The 24,522-nt window shown below is 60.0% G+C and overlaps 3 protein-coding genes across 4 annotated transcripts; 2 read left to right on the top strand and 1 right to left on the bottom strand.

Moving 5' to 3' along the window:
- Nucleotides 1-148: 148 nt before the first annotated feature.
- On the top strand, nt 149-18,858 carry ARHGAP45 (Rho GTPase activating protein 45). The gene is made up of 23 exons (XM_030256701.4): nt 149-985; nt 2,593-2,920; nt 4,329-4,472; nt 5,395-5,479; nt 5,558-5,630; nt 5,890-5,968; nt 6,271-6,408; nt 6,617-6,681; nt 7,071-7,181; nt 7,447-7,527; nt 7,683-7,862; nt 8,641-8,778; nt 8,974-9,164; nt 10,646-10,776; nt 11,091-11,168; nt 11,773-11,874; nt 12,045-12,208; nt 12,409-12,597; nt 12,944-13,081; nt 15,140-15,378; nt 16,455-16,713; nt 16,794-16,896; nt 17,062-18,858. Exons 1-23 carry the CDS (start codon nt 896-898, stop codon nt 17,343-17,345), a joined length of 3,390 nt encoding a protein of 1,129 aa, XP_030112561.4. The 5' UTR covers nt 149-895; the 3' UTR covers nt 17,346-18,858.
- A 389-nt stretch (nt 18,859-19,247) lies between these two features.
- Nucleotides 19,248-21,737, bottom strand: POLR2E (RNA polymerase II, I and III subunit E). 2 transcript variants are annotated; one of them, XM_030256512.4, is made up of 8 exons: nt 21,460-21,737; nt 21,133-21,307; nt 20,919-21,034; nt 20,375-20,455; nt 20,164-20,240; nt 19,939-20,017; nt 19,753-19,826; nt 19,248-19,501 (listed from the first exon to the last, which is right to left on the bottom strand). In XM_030256512.4, exons 1-7 carry the CDS (start codon nt 21,514-21,516, stop codon nt 19,761-19,763), a joined length of 651 nt encoding a protein of 216 aa, XP_030112372.1. In that variant the 5' UTR covers nt 21,517-21,737; the 3' UTR covers nt 19,248-19,501; nt 19,753-19,760.
- Nucleotides 21,738-22,463: 726 nt separating this feature from the next.
- GPX4 (glutathione peroxidase 4) lies at nt 22,464-23,860 on the top strand. The gene is given in 6 exon segments (NM_001348561.1): nt 22,464-22,558; nt 22,689-22,833; nt 22,908-23,059; nt 23,182-23,206; nt 23,475-23,534; nt 23,609-23,860. Coding segments are annotated over 5 exon segments (339 nt in total). The 5' UTR covers nt 22,464-22,558; nt 22,689-22,764; the 3' UTR covers nt 23,642-23,860.
- The last annotated feature ends 662 nt before the right edge of the window (nt 23,861-24,522 follow it).

Below are 24,522 nucleotides of genomic sequence, written 5' to 3' on the forward strand. Positions count from 1 at the left end.
GCGAGATGGCCCAGCCCGGCCCGGTCCGGTCCGGCCCCGCGGGGAGGTCCCGGGAGGAAGATGGGCGGGGAGGGGATCGCCGCCATCACCCCCCGATGCCCGTGGGCAGAGCCGGGGGTCCCAGCCGGGGGTCCCAGCCGGGGGTCCCAGCAGCGCCCCGAGGGCCCGGCCCGGCTCTCTGCAGGGTTTATCCGACGTGCCCCGGATAGTCCCGTTGTGAGGCCGTGATGCCCCGTGGGTGGGAGAGTCACGGGTGGGACTGTGCGTGCACAGAGCCGCTGAGGACAGGGGGCAGGGCTGTGACCCCAGAGGGCCGGTCCCGGCACCGACACCGACACCGAGCCCGCGGAAGGGCAGAGCCGGGAACATCCCACAAGTGGGAGCCCAGAGAACCCCATCCCAAGAAGCCCATCCCAAGAACCCCATCCCAAGAATCCCATCCCAAGAACCCCATCCCAAGAACCCCATCCCAAGAAGCCCATCCCAAGAAGCCCATCCCAAGAACCCCATCCCGAGAACCCCACACCTGGGGCCTTCAGAGGGATGGAGCTCATCATCCCTGGACGGATGGACGTCCCCAAACAGGGTGACCTCCCAAGAGGGCGAGTTCACCCTACAAACCCCGCACTGCAGCCCTGAAACCCTCTGAAAACCCCATCAGCGCGGGGGTCCCGCTGCCCCCCGGGACCCCGCAAGGTGCCCCTGGCCCCGGCCTCGCCCCTGGGTGCGCGTTCGGCTTTTCCTGTTTCAGGTCGGGCTGCGAAGGCGATGAGGAAACGAGGCGGCGTCACACGCGCCCTCCGCCACTGCGCCCCGCGAATGTGACCGGGAGGAACCGGCACGGCGGCCGGGCCGAGCGAGGGGCTGCGGGCAGCGGCTCGGCCCCCCGGGAACGATGTTCTCCCGGAAGAAGCGGGAGCTGATCAAAACCCCCTCCATCTCCAAGAAGAGCCGGGCGGGCAGCCCCGTCCCGCAGACGCTGCCGGTGAGTGCCACCCCCGCAGCCCTGGCACGGTTGGGGGTTTTTGGGGCAGCAGCACCCACGGAGCCACAGCTTGGCAATGGATACGTCCAGCAGGTCTGGGAAGAGGAGGGAAACGAGGAATAAGCCTGCTCGCGGGGCTGTGGGGGTGGAATTTTGCCCCTGATGAAGGGGATGGAGCAGCCGCCGAGGGAGGCGGGAGGGCAGGAAGGGACAGGGAGGAAATGGGGGGGATGTCGCCGAGGGTTTGGAAAGGCAGAGAGAGCCTCGCAGGTCTCCCTGGGGAGATGGGAGCGGGACGACCGCAGGCTCGGCCAGCCCCGATACCTCGGCTGTGCCAGATATTTCATTTATCGACGTGTGGAACCCCCCACCCCCGCCCCCGGTACCGGGCAGGAGGAACCGCTGCCCGCCGGGGCTCCCCGGCGCTCCCCGCACCGCCCGCCCCGCGCCTGCGCCCCACTCCCGGTGCGGGAGGCGACACCGGGCTGGCACCATGTCCCCGACGGCGACCCGCAGCCCACCCGCGGCTACCTAACAGGGGACCCCCCGTCCCCCATCCCCGTCCCGACTCCCCGGAGAGGGGCCCGCGGGTGGCAGCCAGCGGGATGCTCGGTCGGGCTGCGGGCAGGAACAGCTACAGCCCCTCGGCGGCGGCGGGCAGAGCCCACCCGCCCCAGCGCTGCCTGGACTCGCTGCCCCGCACGCCCGCCGTGAGGCTGACGGTACGGCCGGGGCACCCCGGGGTGCCGGAGGGAGGGACGGGATAGGGCTGGGCTGTGGTCCCAAGGCGTTTTTGGGGCGGAGGTCTTGCAGCCCCGTGGTGGTCTGGCCGCCCGAATGGGGATGGGGTTCCCCGTTCGCCCTCGCCCCGTTCGCCTCGTGCTCTCGGTGCTCCGTGTCCGCCCCGCCGGTGCCAAAAGCGCTTCCGGCGGCGCCCGGCCAGGGATGCTCGGAGCCCGCGCGTTCGTGTCAAACCGGGTGCCGGGGGTCACCGGTGGGAGCTGCCGAGGGGCTGCAGGGTCCCCTGGCCATGCCCGAGGACTCTCACTTGGATGTGTGGCTCTCAAGCCATGACAGCTCTGAGCAGCGCCGGTACCAGCCCCTCCCTCAGTGCAATTTTACCCCGAGAAATTTGGGGCTTCCTCCATCTGTAAAATACCTGCAAAGCCCAAACAATAGCCTGGGAGGTGTCCCTGTCTCTGCCTCCTTCCCCACAGCTGAAAAAGAGGAAGAGATACGTGGGTGGATCCTGCTGCCATTTTGCTCTTTGGGGGTCCCCAACCCCCTGGGGTGGGCAGCCCCATCATGGTGGGCGCTGGGGTGGACGAGCAGCGTCACCCACACCATCACTGTGTGCACCTCATGACAAACACGGGCCCAGAAGAGCTGGCAGGGACTGATGGGGGCAGCCAGGCAAGTGCCCAGACACCGCCCAGTCTCCTGTGACAATCCCAAGGAGTATCCCTGCCTGGGGAAACTGAGGCACGACACAGCTGCAGGGTCTGGCAAGGCGACAGCTTGTTCCCCAGGATGGTGGCGTGTGGTGCTTCCCTCCGTGGGGTCCCCACCACGCTGGCCGTGTCCTCACGCTCCCCGTTGGTCCCCAGGATCTCTCCCGCAAGGATTGCCTGGAGGCTCTGGGCTCCAGCACAGGGGAGCTGCCCCCGGGCAGTGCCAAGCTCAGCAGCAGCCCTGGCACCGTGGGCACCCTGAAGCGCCCCACCAGCCTGAGCCGCCATGCCAGCGCTGCCAGCTTCTCCCTGCCCGCGGCCCCCCGCGCCGCACCCAAGGGCCACAAGAGCCCCATGTCCCACAGCCCCATGGAGGGCGGCGAGGGTCCCTTCATCGACCCCGAGGACATCTCCCAGCTGCTGGCCGACGTCGCCCGCTTCGCCGATGCCCTGGAGAAGCTGCGGGATGTGGTGCTGCGCGATGGTGAGTGCCAAACAGCCGCACCACAGCGCCCTGGCACGGACCCACCCACGGGTGGGGGGACCCTGGCTGGGCCAGAAGGTGCCAGGACTGCCGGGGATCTGTGCAGCTGCAGTCAGAGGTGCTGGGGGAGTGTAACTGGGAGCCAGAGGTGCTGGGTGACTATAACTCACAGCCAGAGGTGCTGGGGGAGTGTAACTCAGAGCCAGAGGTGCTGGGTGAGTGTAACTCAGAGCCAGAGGTGCTGGGGAGTGTAGCTCAGACCCAGAGGTGCTGGGGGAGTGTAACTGGGACCCAGAGGTGCTGGGGGAGTGTAACTCAGAGCCAGAGGTGCTGGGGAGTGTAACTGGGAGCCAGAGGTGCTGGGGAGTATAACTCAGAGCCAGAGGTGCTGGGGGAGTGTAACTCAGAGCCAGAGGTGCTGGGGAGTGTAACTGGGACCCAGAGGTGCTGGGTGAGTGCAGCTCAGAGCCAGAGGTGCTGGGGAGTGTAACTCAGAGCCAGAGGTGCTGGGTGTGTGTAACTCACAGCCAGAGGTGCTGGGTGACTATAACTCAGAGCCAGAGGTGCTGGGGGAGTGCAGCTCAGAGCCAGGATAACGTGGCTTCCTGCCTGAGCTATTTTCACCCGCCCGTTTTCCTGTTTACAGCACAGCGGTGCCAGCCGCCCGCCAGGGCCCCCAGGCCCCCATGGGGTGCTGGGCACGGCCCCCACAGCCCATCAGGGCGGCCAGAAGGAGGGTCTGGGTGGTCTGCAGGCTCACCAGCAGCTCTCCTTGCCCGAGGGGTCCTGTGGTCTGGGGGCATGTGGCACCACATTGTCACTCCTGGTTTGGCAGTAACTCCTTTCCAGCCCTGAGCTGGGGGCTGGGGTGCAGAGGGGTCTTTGCCTGGCTGGGCAGTGGGTGCTGATCCCCCATCCCAGCACTTCCCTGAGGGGGTTCCTCACTTCCTAACCAGGCTGTCAGTCCCCAGCCCTAGACCTGCACTGGGGGGTCCTGGCCAGACCCCTGGGCTGGCAACTGGAGCCTACAGAAAGGAGGGTGCTGGGGGGAACCTGTGGGGTGCAGCAAGCCTGGCTGGACCAGGCCAACCCCTCCTGGCTGGGAGCATCCATCCAGCAGGAGGAAGGGAAGGAAACGGAGGAAATTCCCAAACTGCTTGCAAGGGGAAAAGTTCCTATGGAGGAAAAAACGCTTCAAAGGTCAGACTGCTCCCTGGCCAGGAGACACACGGCCACGGCTGTGGGGAGGTGCTGGACATGCAGGATGTGGCCGTGCCAGTCCTGGGAAGCCCTGAGGCTGATTGCTGCATGGTCTGGGAGGTGGCAGGTCCCTGTCTTGGGAGGTAAACAGGGCAGGGACACGGGACACGGGACAAGGATGCAGCATCTCAGCCCCCATCTCTTGCAGAGCCTAAGGAGCAGCAGCGGCCGCTGGCCCACGAGTGCCTGGGTGAAACCCTCCGTGTCCTGCGCCAGGTGATCAATAAGTACCCGCTGCTCAACACCCTGGAGACCCTGACGGCCGCTGGGACCCTCATCTCCAAAGTCAAGGGTGAGGCAGTGGTGCTGGGAGCTCTGTCCCACTCCCCTCCCGCCCCACAGTGAGCTGGGAGGGAATTTGGGAGCCCATGAAGGGGCTGCCAGGAGTGGAGTTGCCCCAAAAGCATCGTCTGCCTCTCGGTGTGATTCAGCTTTAAGGATGAGGTAGTGTCAGAAATGACAGATCCTGCCTGGGGCTTTCCAGGCACAGCCGCAGCAAAACCACTGAAATGATCAGATCCTGCTCCTGGCAGCCTCTCGTGTTTATGGAGAGGGGTCTGGGAGGTCAGATCCCAGCTGGGCACCACTTCCTGCTGTTCTCACCCGTGGGGAGGGGGCAGCTGCACCTACCACAGGCACAGCACAACCTCCTGAGTCACCCGTGGCTTCCTGGACACCCAACAGCAACCACAGGGGACAGGGTGGCAGGAGGGCTCATCCCATGGGCTCGGAGCAGACCCCTCCCCACCCCAAGGGGCTGCCCAGGAGCTCTGGTTGCTGTTGTCTCGTGGTGTGGGAGCCTGCCAAGCACTGTCAGCCCCAGTTCCTGCTGCTGCTGGTGGTTCCTCATTTGGCTGTGGGCAAGAGCCCTCCTGGAGGAGTTCATCCTGCTTGGAGAGGGGCCTGGAGGAGCCATGAGGCAGGGCAGGCAGTGGAACAAGTCCAGCAGAGCTTTTCCAGCAGCCCCGAGTAACGGGAATAAACAGAAACATGAGCCAAGAGATGCTGTCAGGGACGTCAGTCCTGGGAAGAAGGAGAGGGAAACTACCGTGCTGGAAAAATCCATTGTCCAGAGGGATGATCCTCCCCACTGCTCCCTTGATTCACCCCAGCCCCAAAGCCCTCTCTGGTAGCAGCATGACCTGGCAGGTCCTTCTGCTGAGGCAGAGACGGGTGCTTGTGGCAACAGGGCTTCCATATTTCCCCACCTCCAGGTTTCCACTATGAATCCAACAACGAGGCAGACAAGAGGGAGTTCGAGAAGGCAGTGGAGACCATCGCCGTGGCCTTCAGCAGCACGTAAGGTGTTTGAGCAGCCGTGCCCTGGAGACAGCCCGTGTCACCGTGCTGAATCCAGCCCTGCTCCTCTCCCCACAGGGTGTCCGAGTTCCTCATGGGGGAGGTGGACAGCAGCACCATCCTCTCTGTCCCACCCAGCGACCAGAACCAGGTGAGTGATGCCCGGGTACCTGGATGCTCCTGCCATGTGGGGCTGGGGATCACCCAGGGCTGCTCCCCTGAGCTCTGGTGTGAGCCCAGGGCAGGTGTTGCTCCAGTGGCGCTTCCATCAGCTCCCGGGCACGGCCTGAGCACAGCTGACTTCCAGCAGTGGCAAAAAGGCTCCAGTAGCTTCCATCCATCTGGCCATCCCCTCAGCTGCTCCCCATCCTCTTGGCTGACCAGTCCCTCTTCTTTCCCAATTCCCAAAGACTATGGAGAGCCTCTACGGGGGGGTTCCTGGGCCTAGAGGAGATGGAGTGCCCTCAGGCATGGACAGCTACGACGCAGGTGAGCAGCATGAGTTTGGGTGCAGGGTTTGGGGTCCGTGCAGGAACCAGCACCTTCCCCATCAGCGCTGCCCTCCCGAGCCACGCCTGGCTCCTCAGCTGGGGAAAGGCAGCTGAGCTGGGGGCACCAGGGCTGGCACAGAGCTGGGGGCACTGGGGCTGGCACAGAGCTGGGGGCACCGGGGCTGGCTCAGAGCTGGGGGCACCGGGGCTGGCACAGAGCTGGGCGCACCAGGGCTGGCACAGAGCTGGGGGCACTGGCAGCTCCCAGAGTGAGCTCAGGGAGTGCCCATCCCTCCCCAGCCCGCCCCCCGGCCGAAGCAGTGGATGTGATGCTGCAGCGCTGCGAGGGCGGCGTGGATGCTGCCCTCCAGTACGCCAAAACCATCTCCAAGTACATGAAGGACCTGATCGGGTACCTGGAGAAAAAGACCACGCTGGGTGAGTGGGGGGAAGGCAGGTGGGTGTCTTCTGGAGCAGCTCTGAGCCACAGGACAGCTTGAGGTCCCTTCTGGAGGAGGCTGATGCTGCTGGGGCAGTGGGAACCTCACCCCTCCACTGCTGATTGATTTTTCAAAAGGAGATCGGGTTCCACCGGGGAAATCCCAGTGTCTCGTGTGTCTTTTCACTTTCAACCTTTTCCTCCCAGAGATGGACTTTGCCAAAGGGCTCCAGAAGTTGGCAAACAGCTGCAAGCAAACCATCAGCCAGGAGGTGAGTTCCCAAGTCCCTGAAGCCCCAGTGCCAGGCAGGATTGGGAGCCAGCAGCATTGGAGAGCCTATTCCATGTGCCCCAGCTCGGGAGGACATGGGGGCAGCTCTTTGGAGAAATTCAGGATGGGGCTTTACCAGCAGTCACCAGCCTTACCTTGCCTGTGGCTCTTCCTCCCCAAAGGACGCATCTCCTTGGGCTCACGCTGGTGCTGGGGCTCAGGGAGATGTGTTCTTCTTCTCCCCAGACCAGCATGGTGCTGGGGCTCAGAGAAATGTGTTTTTCTTCTCCCCAGACCAGCATGGTGCTGGGGCTCAGGGGGATGTGCTTTTCTTCTCCCCAGACCAGCATGGTGCTGGGGCTCAGGGAAATGTGTTTTTCTTCTCCCCAGACCAGCATGCCTTTGCTGTCCATCTATCTGCTGGCCCTGGAGCAGGACATGGAGCACGGGATCTCAGTTGTGCAGGCAGCCAACACCCTGCAGCAGCAAACCTTCCTGCCGGTGAGGGGACAGCAGGTTCCTGGGGCTGGAGGTCCTGGTGTTGCAGAGGAAGCTCTTCCTTAGCTCAATCCAGAGGGAACCTGCATCCAGTACTTGCCAGGCTGTAGATTTTCATCCCTGGCACAAAGCAGTGCCTGTCACCTGTCCCAGGAGTGACAGTGACCACCACAGGCTGCTCCTCCGTGCAAAGTTTTGGCGTGAGGGCAGAGCAGGAGTACTCAGCTCGGGTGGTCACTGTGCTGTTCCTCCCTCCCTCCTCACACAGCCACTGGTGGCCAGACGCCTGGAGCATGAGAAGCGCAGGAAGGAGATCAAGGAGCAGTGGCACCGGGCGCAGAGGAAACTGGTGAGTGACCGGCTTTGTGTTCCCAATCCCAGCCTGGAGCAGCTCTGAGGAGCGTCCCTGCCCCTCTCCAGCAGTGTTGGGGGCCTCTGCTGTGCCTGGCAGAAGCTGGTGACCCTCCTTGGCGGGCTCCATCCTCACCCTGGCTCTCCTGGCAGCAAGAGGCGGAGGGGAACCTGCGCAAGGCCAAGCAGACGTACATGCAGCGCAGCGAGGAGCACGACAAGGCCAAGTACGTGGCGGTGAAGGCAGAGGAGGAGCAGCAAAGCACCACCAGCAGCATCACCACCAAAACCCTGGACAAGAAGAGGCGGCTGGAAGAGGAAGCCAAGAATAAGGTAAGAGGGTGGCAGCTCTGGAGGAGCCTCCTTGCTCCTGCTGTCCCCTGAGCCACGTGGGGTGAACTGATCCTCAGGAATGCCTGGATGTGTCGGAATCTGAGCTATTGATGATTCCGAGATTGTAGAAAGTCTCTGTCTTTCTGCCCCACTGCCAAAGAAGAAGTTGTAATTAATCTCTGCTGGTTTCAAGGTTGTTTATTCTGTTTATCTCTACCATGTTCTGCTGCCCTGCCGCAGCTCTGTCCTGCAGGGCAGCGTGTGGGGCTCTGCCCTCAGTGGGATGGTACAAACATTAAATACCACAAACTACCTGTGCTGGATTTACAATAACGTGCCAATATCTGTCACCTACGTTGGACAGTGTGTCCCCAGCCTGAACCAACAGAAAAATGCCAACACCACAGTGAAACATGGAGGGCATGAAGAAGGAGAAAAAGGACAAGGCACACCCAATTTCCTCCATCTTGTCCCCTTTGAACCCCTAATCTAGAAACCTAAAATTTTACTTTTGCACCCGTGCCACACTTAATTATTACTGATATCAAACACTCAGAGCTTGTAATTCATCCTGTAAGATTGAAAACTCTTTTCCATGGACAGAGATCACAGCCAGTGTCTCTGGGGGCTCTGTCCAGGGGGGTTCCTGACCCCTGCCAGGGTCCCAGGGCAGCCAGAGGGAAGCTCTGGGTTCCCACATGGATGGACAGGGTGCAAGGGGCTGTTCTCATTCTCCTCACCTCTGAGCTTTCCCCATCCCTTGCTCTCCCTCTCGCAGGCAGAAGAGGCCATGGCCACCTATCGCACCTGCGTGGCCGACGCGAACACGCAGAAGCAGGAGCTGGAGGACACCAAGGTGAACTCTCTGCGGCAGATCCACGAAGTGATCAAACAGACTGACCAGGTCATCAAGTCGGTGAGTGGGGCTGGGCTGGGGTGTGCCCAGGGCAGGGGGTGACCGTGCCCTGCTCTGGAGAGCTCCGAGCTGCCTTCCAGCAGAGCCGCCCCTATTCCAGAGCGCGTTTGGGTGCGCGCAGAGCTCCCCTCTCCCCAACCCACCTAACCCGGAGCCCGCCAAGCTCACCCCTGTCCCTCTCCACGTCACTTTTAGGCCACCATCTCCTTCTACCAGCTGATGCACATGCAGACAGCGCCGCTGCCCGTGAATTTCCAGACGCTGTGCGAGAGCAGCAAGCTGTACGACCCGGGCCAGCAGTACGCCTCGCACGTGCGGCAGCTGCAGCGCGGCGACGAGCCCGACGTCCAGTACGACTTCGAGCCCTACGTGCCCCACAGCGCCTGGTAAGAGAGGAGAGGCTCCCCATGGCCTGTTGGACAAGTCACCAGCGGGAGGGACTGCTGCGGACGCGCCTCGAAATGTTTGTTAGCATCAGTCTCATGGCGGGGTTGTGACAATGGGAAGGTGCCAGCAGGTTATATCTAGGTAACAGACTTATGTGGGAAGCCCGGGGTTGGTTCAGAGGTCTCGTGTGGTGGTAAAGTCTCTCCTCCAACCTTTGCTTCCAAAGAAAAACTCCGCAGCCTCTTGTTGTTCAGTCTCAAGGCAGTTTATTGCAAGTTATCTAAAAGATTTTCTTCTCTGGCTGCTGTGGTTTGCTCAGCACACACACTCCTGACACCCTCACTGCCTGCTGTCTTCTTCTCTCTCCCCTCCCAGGGCTGCTGCTGGCTTTTATATGGTACATTACATGTTCCATGTTTACAGTTTTCCCCAATACCTACTACCTATGTTACAATGTGCTTTTCCACTCTAAACCAATCCATGAGTGCCAACATCACCAAGAACACGGAGGCAAGGAAGAAGAAGGAGGAAGAACAGGATCAGGCCCACTTTCCTCCATCTTAGAAGCTCTGACCCCCCTGTACAAAGTAAAACCCCCCTGTACAACACTAAAAAATTTTCCCCTCTATTTTGTAACTACTTCTACTACACTATCTAACCCTTTGTGACCGCTTGTTCCACCTTCAAAGTTGGTAACTCATTCAATGGCTCAAACTCAAAATCACAGCTGTTTCCAGCTGCCTGCCAGGGTCTAAAATGCTTCTGACCAAGGCCTGGAACCTCTGAAAATGTCTGAGGGACATTTTGAGTTCCAACAAACTTACTTTATAAACTTTTTGACCAGTCACACAAAGTAAAAGCATATTGACAGTAGTTCTAGCTAATCACTTTAAGCACACGTACCTTTAGTTAAAACAATGCTTGCTTATTTCGAATACGATACTTGCTTGTAAGCCTCAAGATATAATACACAGAACTCCATTATTAAGCTTAGACCTTCCTAATATCTCACCAGAGATACTTTTCTGCAACTTAGGAATTTATTCTACCCGAGCGTTAATACACAGACTATTGTTTTATTTGTCCTTTCTTTCTACATCTTGTATACTTTTTCTGCTGACAAATCTTATCGCTACTGCTTAGCTCTAATCACCATCCTGCTGTCTCTGAGGCCTTTTGCAATGTGCCCCAAACCCTCTGATTTTAAGGAATCCCACAGCTTTCTTCCCACTTCAGCCCTGGTGCCTTGTTTTTTCCTCCTGCAGGAGGCAGGATGCTTTCAGTATTCCTGAGGGCAGCTCCTGCTGGGAACACTGGGGCTGCACCAGCAGGGAGTTGCTCTCTTATCCTTCAATTCAGCCTAGATGAGATGGGCTGTTTAGTGTTTAAGATTCTGTGATTCCCTGGGCTGGTGGGTGCAGCCATGGATAAAGTCTCCAAGTGTCCCTCCTTCCCGTCCACATTCCCTTTTCCCCTCCAGGTCTCCCTTTCCTCAGCCACACAAGGGCAGCTTCAGTGGCAGTGAGTTCTCCAGCAGTGCAGAGGGGGCTGGGGCTGGCTCGGAGGGAGCAGCAGGAGCCAAGGAGTCGCCAAGTGGGGCCGAGCGAAGAGGTGAGTCTGGAGCCCCAGAGCCCTCCCATGTCCCCCAGGCAGGAGCAGAGTGGCACCAGGGTATGAGGGGCTTTGCTGGCAGCGGTAGGACGAGCTGGGAGCCTCCTCCTGAAGGACACTGAATCAGATCTGTGGCATTTTGCTCCCTAAGGAACCATCTTCCCATCTCCCCTTTCCTGAGTGTCACTGGAAGCGCTAAGCCCCATCAGCAGCTTCCCCCAGTCATCCCAGTTTCTCCCAGCATCAGGCTGTTCTCCAGCCATTCCCTCCCAAACACAGACACAGCCCCAACAGTCTGTGTGTTCTCTCTGCAGGTGGGAGGGGACACCAGGTGCATAAATCCTGGCCAACCTCTGTGGCTGATGCTGACAGCAGCCTGGATTCCAGTGCAGGTACATGTGGGAGCCCCTCCCAGCACAACCAGTCCAAACCCAGAGCTTCCCAGTTAGATGGGACCATCCCCCTTTTACCTGCCCTGTGGGAACACTGCTGTGAATGACCGTGCTGATCCCAGTCTCCAGTGGGATGGGGTGGCATTGTAAATGTGGGTGAGCCCAGTGGGAAGAAATTACAATGTCTGACTCAATTCAGAAGGCTCAATTATTTCTTTATTATAACTGTGCTAAAATACATTAATATACTGTATAAAAGGAGGATACTAAAACTACCTACTACTTTCTTTGACTAACTCTCACACAACTCGTGACCCTCTCCAAGAGCCCAGCCCGAGGTGGGTTGGATTGGCCATCAGGCTCAAACAGTCCTCACCAGAATCTAATTAAACATTCACTCTAGGTAAACAATTCTCCAAGCACATTCCACATGGGAAAACAAGGAGCTGAAATAGAAATTGTTTTCTCTTTCATTTCTCTCTGTGCACCTCTACGAAAAATCCTGAGAGGGAGAGAAATGTGCTGCCACAGGGTGGGATGGGTGAGCTCTCGGGGCAGAAGCAGCTTTGCAGGTGATTTTGCTCTGTGGGTTGTCCTCGCACAGGTGAATTCAGCCGCAAGCTCCAGCGGCTCTCATCCAACGGCACCGCGTCCTCCAGCGAGGAGCTGGAGGAGAAGGACGGGACCCCCACTCCCTTCGAGCAGAGTAGGTGACAGGGTGGGAGGTGACAGCGCTGCTGCCACGCTCCCAGCACGGCAGAGCTCCCTGAGGGCTGCTTTTCCCAAATTCAGCAGTTCTGCGTGGTGTCCCCAGCAGCCCTGCCTGTCCTGGGGCCGGTGACAGTGACAGTCCTGCTCCCATTTCCTTCTCCGTAGGCATCAACGGGATCTCCCCGGAGCTGGCAGCTCCCACAGGGCCCTTCAGGAACGTTGGCTTGTCCAAGGCTGCCCAGACCCATCGGCTGAGGAAGCTCCGTGCCCCTTCCAAATGCCGGGAGTGCAACAGCTACGTGTACTTCCAGGGAGCCGAGTGCGAGGAGGTGAGTTGGGACAGCTGGGCTTGGAACCCAGCTCTGACCATGTCAGCAGGACATTTCTCCTGTGGGAAGGTGGAAAACGGTGCTTTCCTTCGGTGCTGCAGCATCCCCAGGGCATTTTCCTGTCTCTCAGCGTGCTCTGGGCAGTGCCTGGTGTCTCTGTTGGTGCCCCCCACCTCCACGCGTTCCCCTCTCTCTTCCAGTGCTACCTGGCCTGCCACAAGAAGTGCCTGGAGACTTTGGCCATCCAGTGTGGGCACAAGAAGCTCCAGGGGAAGCTGCAGCTTTTTGGGCAGGACTTCACCAAGGCGTCTCGGGCCAGCCCAGACGGGATCCCCTTCGTGGTCAAGAAATGCATTTCAGAGATTGAGAAACGGGCCCTGAAAACGAAGGTGAGTGACACTCCCCTCTCCTCCTCCTCAGCTGGCTGAGCCACAGGCCCTTGGAAGGATCCTCTGGAAAACCAACAGCCTCAATGTCACATTTCCACAGGGCAAGGAGCCAGGGGTGAGCTTGGCCCAGATACCCCAAACTCTGCCTTTGGAAAATCTCCTCTCCTGCCTCCTGCTTTCCTTTGAAACAGGAATGACTCAGCTGGAAGGAGATGTCCCAAAGTGACTTCCCAAAGGGATTTCCCAATCCACAAGGAGAGGGTGGGAGCACACAGCTCACTGTCCCACGCAAACATGAAGAGGAACCTCTCCCCTCACTTCAGCTCCACTTTTCTCTCTTTCACAGGGCATCTACCGAGTTAACGGTGTCAAGACCCGTGTGGAGAAGCTTTGCCAGGCCTTTGAGAACGGGAAGGAGCTGGTGGAGCTGTCCCAGGCCTCCCCTCATGACATCAGCAACGTCCTGAAGCTCTACCTGAGACAGGTGAGGAGCTGAGGCCTCACGGCAGGGGAGGGAGGGGAGCCGGCCAGAGGAACCAACCTGGCAGGAGGAATTCTGCACGAATTTGGGAGGGAGGGAGGGTTGGCCTTAGAGATGGGGCCAGAGTGGCCCCCCCCGCTCATCCCACACGGCGTCACTGCAGTCACAGCCCCCGAACAGCGACGTGCCACAGCGCCGAACAAGGAACGCTCCACCCCGAAAATTGGGGAACTGGCTACCCAAAAAGGGAAGGGGCCAGCAAAGGTCACCCTGCAGGGGCTGAGTCACGTCCCCATAGGGTGGGCTCTGACCCTGGAGGGGGCTCAGTGGGGTCTGTGCCTCTGAGGTCACCTTGAGGGGGGCTCAGTGGGGTTCCTGTCCCTGGGGTCACCCCAGGTGGGCTCAGTGGGGTCTCTGCCCCTGGGATCACACCAGGGTGGGTTTAGCGGTGTCTGTGCCTCTGAGGTCACCCCAGGGTGGGCTCAGTGGGGTCTCTGCCCCAGGATCACCCCAGGGTGGGTTTAGTGGGGTCTTTGCCTCTTGGATCACACCAGTGTAGGTTTAGCGGTGTCTGTGCCTCTGAGGTCACCCCGGGGTGGGCTCAGTGGGGTCTCTGCCCCTGGGATCACCCCAGGGTGGGCTCAGTGGTGTCTGTGCCCCTGGGGTCACCCCAGGGTGGGCTCAGTGGGGTCTCTGTCCCTGGGGTCACCCCGGGGTGGGCTCAGCAGTGTCTCTGCCCCTGGGATCACCCCAGGTGGGCTCAGTGGGGTCTCTGCCCCTTGGATCACACCAGGGTGGGTTTAGTGGGGTTCCTGCCCCTTGGATCACACCAGGGTGGGTTTAGTGGTGTCTCTGCACCTTGGGGCACCTTGGAGTGAGCTCAGTGGGGTCTCTGCCTCTTGGATCACACCAGGGTAGGTTTAGCAGTGTCTGTGCCTCTGAGGTCACCTTGAGGTGGGCTCAGTGGGGTCTCTGCCCCTGGGATCACCCCGGGGTGTTCTCAGCCCCAGCACCCCCACCCTGTACCCAAACTGTCGTTGCAAACAGCGTCACCCACATCCTCCAACAGCCCCGACCGCAAGGCAGGAGCACGGCGGAAGCTGCTTCTCCCTTGCAGCAGCCGTGGGTTTTTAACTCTTTGTGCTGCTTTTTTTCTTTAACCCCTCCCCCCCCCCAGGAAGGGCAGCTCTGTGTTATCTCACAGGGAAAACCGTGTCCTTGGGCTCCTGCACATCAGAGTCAAGGACTCTGAGCGGCTCCATGTTTTCTCTAAAGTGAAACAGAGTGGAAAGAGAGGGGGAAATCGGTGCTGAGCCCCAGTCTGAGCCCTTGCTGCAGAGAAATTGGTTAAAGTCCTTCTCTAAAGGGGTGGATGGAGGGAGCCCGCTCTGCTGTGATTCAGCCTGTCCCCAAAACATCTGTTAAGGCCGCTCTGAAAACACCCCCAGCCATGTGGAACACCCAGCAGGCAACACCAGCTCTTTCTGCTTCACACAAACTTCAAAGCAGAGTTTCCCTCGCCCAGCTCCACCTCTGCTGCAGGCTGTGCCCTGAACATCCTGTGGCCTTCACATCCTGCCTCCCTCACCCAGAACAACCCATCCCTGTCCTCTTCCCAGCCACTCCTTGTCCGCTGGGGAACCTCCAGCTGGGCCCACCCCAGCCAGGGATTTTCCAGGAAAAAAAGGGAATCCCCGCACCTCAACCCAGCAGGGAACTCCCACGGGTGGATCAAACATTGCTTTTGGCTTGAACTTCACAAGCGCTCCTTGGCCAGGGCAAACGAGGCTCGATTGACACGCCTCAGGAAATGGATAAATAAATATCACCTCTGGGCAGAGGTTTGCAGCAGTGCAGGTCACAGATTCATGGAATTGATGGAAATGGATGTTAAAAGTGCTCTGAGCTCTCTTCAAGCTGGCCTCGAGCACTTCCAGGGATGTTTCCTCGCTGTAGAAACGCCCCAGGCGTTGCCAGCTCAGCACTGGGCACGAGTCCAGATGTGGTGCAGGTGGGAGCTGCTCTGGGGAGTTGGGATCATCTCTTCTCTTCCCCCCGCAGCTGCCAGAGCCCCTGATGCCGTTCCGGCTGTACAACGAGCTGATGGGGCTGGCCAAGGAGAGCCTGCAGGGCGGCGAGGCCAAGGGCCGCAGCGGGAAGGGCGGCCCCGAGCTGGTGGACAGAGGAGCCGACACCGAGCAGGTGGTGCTGAGCCTGGTGCTGAAGCTGAGGGAGCTGCTGAAGGAGCTCCCCTGCGAGAACATGGCCACGCTCCAGTACCTCCTGCAGCACCTGAGGAGGTGAGAGGGGCATGGCCAGAGCCTGTGTGGCTGCTGGGCACCTTCCCTTTATCCCCTGGGCTGGGGAGGTGGGTGCAGATCCTCACCGGAGTCAGGAGGAAGGTCCGGGATGGAACCCCGGCCTGGTTCAGGGGTTCTGTGTGGTGGAAAACTCCTTCCTCCAACCCGAGTTTCCAAAGAAAGGCTCAGCAGTCTCTGTTGTTCAGTCTCAAGGCAGTTTATTGCAGTTATCTAAAAGATTTTCTTCTCAGGCTGCTGTGGTTTGCTCACAGCTCAGGCAGAGGCACACACACACCCTGACATCCTCTCTGACTCCCGACTGCTTCTTCTCTCCCTGCCCAGGGCTGTGCTGTCTTTTATATGGGACATTTCGTGTTACATGGGTACAGTTTGTCCCCAATGCCTATTACCTATATTAAATGGTGCTTTTCTATCTTTTATATGGTACATTACGTGTTACATGTTACAGTTTTTCCCCAATGCCCATTACCTATATTAAATGGTGCTTTTCTATCTTTTCTATGGTACATTACGTGTTACATGGGTACAGTTTTTCCCCAGTGCCTATTACCTATATTAAATGGTGCTTTTCTACTCTAAACCAATCTGTGAGTGCCAACATCACCAAGAACATGGAGATAAGGAAGAAGGAAGAGGGAGGACAGGGCAGGCCCAGATCCCTCCATCTCAAAACCTCTGACCCCCATGTACAAAACCAAAACCCCCCTGTACAGCACTCAGAAATTCTTCCCTCTACTTTGTAACTACTTCTACTCTAATATCTAAACTTTTGTGACTTCTTGTTCTTCCTGCAAGGTTGGTAACTCATTCCATGGCTCAAACTCACAATCACAGCTGTTTCCAGCTGCCTGCCAGGGTCTCAAATGCTTCTGACCAGGGCCCAGAACCTCCAAAAATATCTGAGGGACATTTTAAGTTCCAACAGGTCCGTGGTTGCAGCTGCTTCTCTGTCCATCCTGAAGTTCAAGTGCTCCAGCCCAGCATCTCCCCCAGCCCTGCCCATCCACGCCTCTCCCTCCTTGCCCTCACAAGCTGTTCCTCCCCCTCCCACCCAGGATCATGGAAGTGGAACAGGACAACAAGATGACCTCAGGCAACCTGGGCATCGTCTTTGGGCCGACGCTGATGCGCCCCAGGCCCACGGATGCCACCATTTCCTTGTCCTCGCTGGTGGATTATCCCCACCAAGCTCGGATCATTGAGGCACTCATCATCTTCTACCCCACCATCTTTGAGCACAAGGACGTGGCAGCGGCCGAGCCCGGCAGACACGGCTCGGGCACCGCAGAGGAGGTGGCCAGCGGTGCTGAGCAGGTGGGAATCCCCGGGGAAGGGAGATCCTCAGATGTTCCATGAAGCTCCATGCCCTCACCACCACCCCTGTTCCCTCCCAGGTCCATGCAGGCTCCCAGCCTGTGGCTCCTCTTGGCACCAGCCCCTACCTGGAGCTGCCCTCGGAGAAGGGGGATTTGGCTTTCAGCGCCGACTCGCTCGCAGGTCAGTGAGAGGTGCTGGGGGTTCCCGGTGGGCGCAGCTCCCTTGGGTGGCAGGGAGGGCACACAGACCCCTCCCCTGCCCCAGGGACCCCAGGTTTGCTGCAGAAGTTCCTGCTGATGCCAGGTGCTGGGCTGGAGGGTGGCACAGAACTCCTGTGTCCCACAGAGTCCGGCGACCGCTCCGTGGACTCCGACTCGGAGCTGGAGGATGGTGGGGAGCCCCGGGCACGCCTGGCCAAGCAGGGCAGCGAGACCAGCACGGAAGAGGTTAATTTCTGTGACGAGGGCAGCGAGGGGCCCTGCATGGGCCAGTCAGACGCAGAGGGCTCTGCTCCTCGCTGCTGCAGCCCTGGGGACGAGCAGAGCGATGTGGAGGAACACCCCGAGAGCCGCAGCCCCGGCACCTCTCGGGGCCACGGCGGCCACGAGCTGCAGCCCCGGCTCATCTGAGCCACCACGACACTGGGATGCACAAAGGGGCAAACCCCATGGCTGGCCAGATGCTGGAAACTGGAATGTGGAGGGGTGGCAGGGACATGTGGCGGCCCGGGGGGGGTTTGGTGTGTCAGCTGCAGGTGAGTCCTGGCTGATTCCTGGCTGGAGTTTTCACACAAAACCCCTCAGTGCCCAGCCAGGGAACGGGGTCTCAGCCTGCTGGGACCCCTGGCTCAGCTGGGACCATGAAGGACCTTGCCTGGGTTTGGGCAAACCCTCCGCTTGTTCAGGACTGGCACAGAACCCGGGGCTTTGCCTGTGCCAGGTGTTTTATTTTTGTTGTGCTCCTGAATCCCTGAATCCCACACCTGTGCTGCAAGATTGAGGTTGGTTGAGTCAAGGTGGAAGGGAGCCAGGGCTTCCAGGAGTGACATGGAACAACAATCACTCGAGATGGGCAGGAGAATGACACCACAGGACAGCTGGGACTGAGGGCAGCTCCCTGGGACAGCTGCAGCAGTGCCTGGGTTGGGGTGAAGCCCCTGCACCATCTCACCCTGAGCCAGGCTTGGCTTTGGGGCTGTGCCACCTGCCAGGATCTCAGGGGATGTCCCTCACTGACACCTGACTGAACGAGGGTTCAGGATGGATTTCCTGCCCCAAAACCTCATCACCGTGGCCCAGCTGATGGCATCTTCATTCCTGCTTGGATTGACAGGCATTTGGATTGGTGGGCACGTCCCTCCTTGGCAGGAGACATGCAAAGAGTTACCACAGGCTGTGGTTTGCTTGTACAGTCATTTTATCTCCAAAAAGCCATGCTGCAAGTCCAGGACTAACTCCCTCTGCTCACGCTTCCTTTTCTGTAAAGGTATGAATCAACCCTTCAACATGACTCCACTACCTCTGCTGGCAAAGGGACTAAACCCAAAGTGGTTTTAGGGGTTTTTTTAAAGCAATGAGACTTTTCCTGCACTGAGGCACAGAGAAACGAGTTGAGTTTTAGCTTGGAATGAGCTGAGAGCCTTTTCCTTCATTCTCCTGCTTTGGGAGACAGAGCAGGTGGTGTTGGAGGGGGTCTCAGACCCTTGGTACTGCAGAACCAGGCAATGGACAGGAGGTTTGAGCCCTCCGAGGTCGATGGAGACCCCATCTCAGCAAAGGTACATAAACCCAGCTCAACTCACAGGTTGGAAACTGAGCCAGAGAAGAGCTGGAGAGCCACAGGATTTGTTGTGCCCTGCCACTCCTCCACTGCTAGCTGGATTTTCCCAGGGCAGCAGGAGGATGTGGGAATGCTGCAGCCACGGCGGTACCGCGTGCGTGTGAGGGTGGGTGAGGATGATGAGGGTGAGTGTGAGTGAGAGAAGGGGCTAAAGCTCTGCTTGAGCTGCCCACAGCAGCAGCTCCCTCCTGGTTGTGTTGATTCCATGTTTGTCCTGACAGGCCCGTGCTGCTGCACAATGCTGCCTTGCTGTGTTCACATTGACGAGCTTCCCAAAAAACCAATAAAACCAGCGTGTTCTGACCCGTCTTTGTCCTGGGGATCAGGCTCTTCCAGGCTCCCCCTGCCACAAGAGGCCAAATCCGAGTGTTTCTGGCACAACAAGTGAAGTTTAAAGCCCCTCAGAGTCCTGGGATTCAAATGAGTGCAGCTGGGGGTGATGAGCAACTCTCCATGGCAGCGTGTGAACACCGGGGTCCCAAACCAGGGGACAGGGCAGGAGATCGAGGAAGGAACGAGGCAAATCTGAACTGCAGCTTCCAAACTGCCCAGGGCAGCTCCTAAAGGCTCTGCAGGGCCCAGCCACGATGCAAAGCCCTGGCAGGAAGAGATTCCAAATGAAATGAAAATGATGGGAACTTGCAGAGTCTCGAGGCTTTGCCACAGGGAGAGGCTGAGCAACGCTGCAGCACTGAGGGTACAAACCTTTATTTCAAACAAGAGCCCAGAAAACAGGGAAGGAAAAACCCTTCCCATTGATTTCATCCCATCACTCCAAGTCTCCTGGATGGGACTGAGGGGTGACCACAAAGTCCAAGCTGGAAGATGTGGAATGAGGCCCAGAGAGGCCTCGTGGGAAGGGATTTGATTTCCTTGGCCATCCCTGAAATGCAGGAATCTCCGAGCGCCCGTGAATTGCTGGTGGGAGCCACCCAGCTCCTCACACCTGGAAGAGAAGGAGGGATGGGAATCACCTCCTGCCCCAGGTGCCTCTGAACATCCCAAATCCCAACGGGCACAGCCTGAGCAGAGGCACAGGTGACAGGGGAGCCTTTCCCTGCTCTCCCCAACAGCTCCCTCCATGAGCCATTTAAAACCCTGAGACGTTTCCCGGGAAGCAGCTGCTTCACACTGACCTTGGAACAATCCCTGGCACTGCCCAGAGCCCCCCAGAGCTGAGGGTCCCCTCATCCTTACCCACTGTGTCACTGCACCAGTCTGTAGGTGATGTACCTGCCCGCTGTCTCGCTGGGCCTGATGATCTTCACTACCTGCAAGGCAGACACGAGCTCAGAACAGGAGGAGGAGGAGGAGGAGACACTTTTTCTGCTCCAAAATGCCCTCAAGGATCATCCCCTCCCTGCCTCAGCCTGCTCCTCTCACCTGGCCACGCTTTATCCCGAAGTAGCGGGCCACGGGGTCCCCAGCCTGGATCCTGGGGAGCTGGTTCTCCCTCAGCTTGCTGTGCTGGGAGTCAAGGAGAAGCTCTGCACACGCCGTGGGCTGCTGGCAGCTCACAAAACAGACATGAATCGTGGCAGGAGGAGGGTTTTCAGCCTGGATTTCATTGCAGGATGGAAGGACAGCAAAGGGACACTCAAAGGATACTATCGGGCCAGCAGCTCCGTTACCTCCTCCTTTGTCATAACCACGTGCTCTGGCACCAGCTGCAAACAGCAGAGAGGCTGAGGTGAGGCAGCAATTGGGAGGGGGAAAAGGACAAATGTGTCCCTCAGCCCAGCCAGGGAGCAGGAGAAGGGATCTGGGAGCAGCAGGAATGCAGCCAGCACGAGGGAGGGACCATCCTCCCACCGCTCACCTCATGCTCCGTGATGTTGATGAGAAGCTCCTGCTGCAGGAACTGCTCCAGGATGTATTTGGGAGCCATGTCAACCAGGGACTGGAAGGAAAAAGCCCTTTTCAGAGGTGGCTGGGGCAGCCCTGGCAGTAAAAAGCCCTTTTCAGAGGTGGCTGGGGCAGCCCTGGCAGTAAAAAACCCTTTTCAGAGGTGGCTGGGGCAGCCCTGGCAGTGCTCAGAGCTGCTCCTGGGTAAGCCCCTGAGCTCACACAGACACAGGAATGAGCATATGGATCTCCTGGAACAGGGAAACATCTCTTTTTCCCTCCCCCACCTCCTGACTGCCCGTGGGTCCTCAGCTGTGCCACTGCCACCAGGACCAGCTGCTCTGGATAAACACATCTGGGTGCTAAGAAATGAGCCTGTACTAAGGTACAACAGGCTCTAGCAAAAGCTTTTCTCTGGGGGTCAGTTCAGGGCTTTTATTTACCCACAGCAAGGCTAAGGAACAGACAAGGAAAACCTTCCCAGCTGCTGAGTGGGACACGGTGCTGTCCCCACAGACCTGCTTGGCCGAAGGGGTCATTCCCTGCTGCACCACGATCAGCGCCCGGGTGATGTTCTCCTCCTGCATGCGCTGGCAGTACATCTTGATCGTCTTGATGCCCACCTTGGGCTCCTCTGAGGGAAGAGCCGGGGTCACCGCTGTGCTCCGAATCTCCCCTGGGGGCACAGGCGGCCCCTGCCTCACCAGAGCCGCCCGGGCGGGCGCTGCTCACCGGGGAAGAACACGAACATCTGGTCGGTGGGATCATCGTTGTGAGCCACCAGCACGGTCAGGTCGGTGCGACGGGGACGTCCCTCGCTGGGCTTGTCCCCGAACTGCGCCTTGAACTCCTCCAGCGTCTGATCCAGCTCGTCCTGGGTCACCAGGTACCCGCGGTCGTGGCAGAGCTGCGGGAGCAGCACCGGCCTCAGGAACCGAGAGCCGAGAACCGGCACCGCGAACCGGCCTCCGCGTCCCGCACCTCCACCCTGCGGCCCCGGAGCGCCGCCGGAACTCCCCACAGCCAGGCTGGGCCCTCCCGGCGCCGCCGTTCCCTCACCTGCATGATGGTCTTGCGGATCTTCCACAGCCGGTACGTCTCCTCCTCGTCGTCCATCTTGGCCGCCGAGGCCCCCGCGGGCTGCCCGCGCTGCCGCCTGCTCCCGCGCGCACGGGGGCCTCAGCCGCGGCGCCTCCTGGGAGATGTAGTCCGCCGCCAGACGTCCCACTCCGCTAGCTCCGGAGGGAACAGAAATCTCTCTGCTGCTCTCAGCGTGGCTCTCTGGGTGGCTGCGGCTCTGTTCGGGACCCGCGGCCGGGTCGGGAGGGAATCACCGCCCGGCAGCCGCGGCACCTGCTCCACACCCGCCCTTTGCTCTGTCCTTGCCCCCCGCCCTCGTGGTCTCTCCCGATCAACCCCCCTGCGGCCACCCCGCCCGCCCTGCCCTCCTATTGGTCAGCTTTCCATCCATCATCCCGCCGAGGCCGCCTCTGTGCGTGCTGATTGGTTGATATGCCCGAAAGGGGCGGGGTTTGTGAGGGATGGGCTGGGCCAGCGCGGTGCGGGGCGCGCTGTGCTGCGCGCGGGCGGCGGCGGCGGCGGGAGCGGTGCGGGGACCAGGGCTGGGACCGGGACCGGGACCGGTGCGGAGCATGGTGAGTGCGGGGGCCCGGGGAGCGCGGCTGGGCCCGGGGAGCGGCTGGGCCCGGGGAGCGCGGTTCTGCCTGGGGAGTGCGGCTGGGCCCGGGGAGTGCGGCTGGGCCCGGGGAGCGCGGCTCGGCTCCGGGACCGCGGCTCTGCCCGCTCCGTGACCGCGGCTCTGCCCCGGGTACCGCGGCTCGGCCCGGGGGGCGCGGCTGGGCCCGGGGAGCGCGGCTGGGCCCGGGGAGCGCGGCTGGGCCCGGGGGGCGCGGCGGGGCCCGGGGAGCGCGGCTCGGCCCCGGGTACCGCGGCTCTGCCCGCTCCGGTACCGCGGCTCGGCTCCGGTACCGCGGCTCGGCCCCGCAGAGTCCCCCGGGGCGGCGGAGGTGGCGGAGCTCCGCAGTGACGCGCCCGCCCCGCAGTGTGCCCAGGCGGATGACTGGCGCTCGGCCAAGGCCATCTACGACTTTCACGCCCTCGATATCGACGGCAACGACGTCTCCTTGGAAAAGTATCGGTAGGACGGAGGGGACGGGGCCACGGCGGGCGAGGCTGAGCCACAGCGGCTCTTGCGTAACCCGCACGCCTCTGCTGGGAGGGTGAGGGACCTCTGGCCGTGCCCTGCAGCTCATCCCCCTCCTCTGCAGGGGAGACGTGTGTATCATCACCAACGTAGCCTCCAAGTGAGGGAAAACCGCCGTAAACTACACTCAGCTTGTCGATTTGCACGCCCGATACGCTGAGAGGGGTTTACGCATCCTGGGCTTTCCTTGCAACCAGTTTGGGAAGCAGGTACGAGGGGCTCGGGTTCCCTGGGAGCGTTGGGGTGGTCTGGGGAGCCTCACGGTCCTGGTGCGGCCCCTCAGGAGCCCGGGGACAACGCTCAGATCAAGGCGTTTGCTGAGAACTACGGGGTGAAGTTCGACATGTACAGCAAGATCGATGTCAACGGGGATGATGCTCACCCCCTGTGGAAGTGGATGAAGGAGCAGCCCAAAGGGAGAGGCACTCTGGGCAAGTGAGTGTGGGAAGTACAGCCCTGGGACCTGCAGCCAGCAGGGAGGGCTTGGCTCAGGGCCTGACTGGGCACGAGGAAGGGCTTTCCTGCCCAAAACTCACTCCTGTTTTTTTCTCTCCTAGCGCAATAAAATGGAACTTCACCAAGGTAGGACACGTGTAGTTTTGGTTGCCTCCTCTGGGGATCTGAGGGGATCCCTGATGTAGGAGGGAGCCTCACACTGGGCTCTACTCTGTGCTGGTACTCCAGGTGTCAGGGCAGGAGCATCCAAAGGGGTTCCTGTGTCTAGAGACCCTTGGGAACCCCTGCCCTGCCCAGAGCACAGCTGAGGGGGAAGTGAGTCTGTGGGGGTACAGCTGCCACACCCCCATCAGCTCCCTGGCCTCACTCACCAGGGGTTGCTTCATTCCTACAGTTCCTCATTAACCGGGAAGGTCAAGTGGTGAAGAGGTACAGCCCCATGGAAGATCCCTACGTAAGTGCTGCTGCTGGGGAGGAGGGGAAGGCCGGGGATGTTCTGGGGGTACAACGCTCCCCTCTTCCCCGCAGGTGATCGAGAAGGACCTGCCTGCCTACCTGTAGCTTCGCTCCGCTGTCCCCCTGCCCGTCCCGACCCTGCTGCCCACGGAGCCTCCTCCAGCCCCATGACGGGCTGCCTCCAATCCAGCTGCTGGTGGGGCAGCCCCGACCTGAGGCGTGCAGCTGCTGGACAGAAGCTCTGGGCCCACGGCCGCAGCGGGCAGGAGCAGCCGGAGCCCCCGGCAGTAACGAGTCCCCTGGCAATAAAGGCGTTAGGAACGAGCTGCTGTGTTCCTCATGTGGGATTGGGGCTGGGATGGGGCTGGGGCTGCTGCGCTGCTCCTGCTGACCTGGAGTCTGCTGGCAAGGAGTTGTCAGCTCCTGTTGGTGACCTGGAGTCTGCTGGTAAGGAGTTGTCAGCTCCTGCTGACCTGGAGTTTGCTGGCCAGGAGTTGTCAGCTCCTGTTGGTGACCTGGAGTCTGCTGGTAAGGAGTTGTCAGCTCCTGTTGGTGACCTGGAGTCTGCTGGCAAGCCAAGACCTTATGCAACTCCTGAGGCAAGCAGGGATAATCCTCAGTGTAGAGGAGGAAGTGTAAATCCGGCCTGATGCGTGCTCCCGAGGGGCTCCCTGGGCAAAGGCAGAGCTGGGGAAGGTCTGTCCCCCCTCAGATCCCTCCTGTCTCCAGGAATCCTCCTGGTAGGGCAGGGCAGCAGAGGGGATGGGTCCAGCAGTGCTACAAGCCCTGCCCAGGAGAAATTCCTGCAAAAAAAAAAAATTCCAGGCGTGCTGGGACATGGCAAAATATCCCCTGCAGCCAGGGACATGTCTGACCACAGTAAGCAGGATCATCCTCCTCCTCCTCCTCCTCCTCCTCGGGGCAGCGTCTTGGTGATTGTGAAGCCATGGCCGTGCCCAGCCAAGCCCATGGAGGCTGGTGTCCCA

This window comes from Taeniopygia guttata, chromosome 28 (genome assembly GCF_048771995.1).
Source record: "Taeniopygia guttata chromosome 28, bTaeGut7.mat, whole genome shotgun sequence".
NCBI classification, from domain to species: domain Eukaryota; kingdom Metazoa; phylum Chordata; class Aves; order Passeriformes; family Estrildidae; genus Taeniopygia; species Taeniopygia guttata.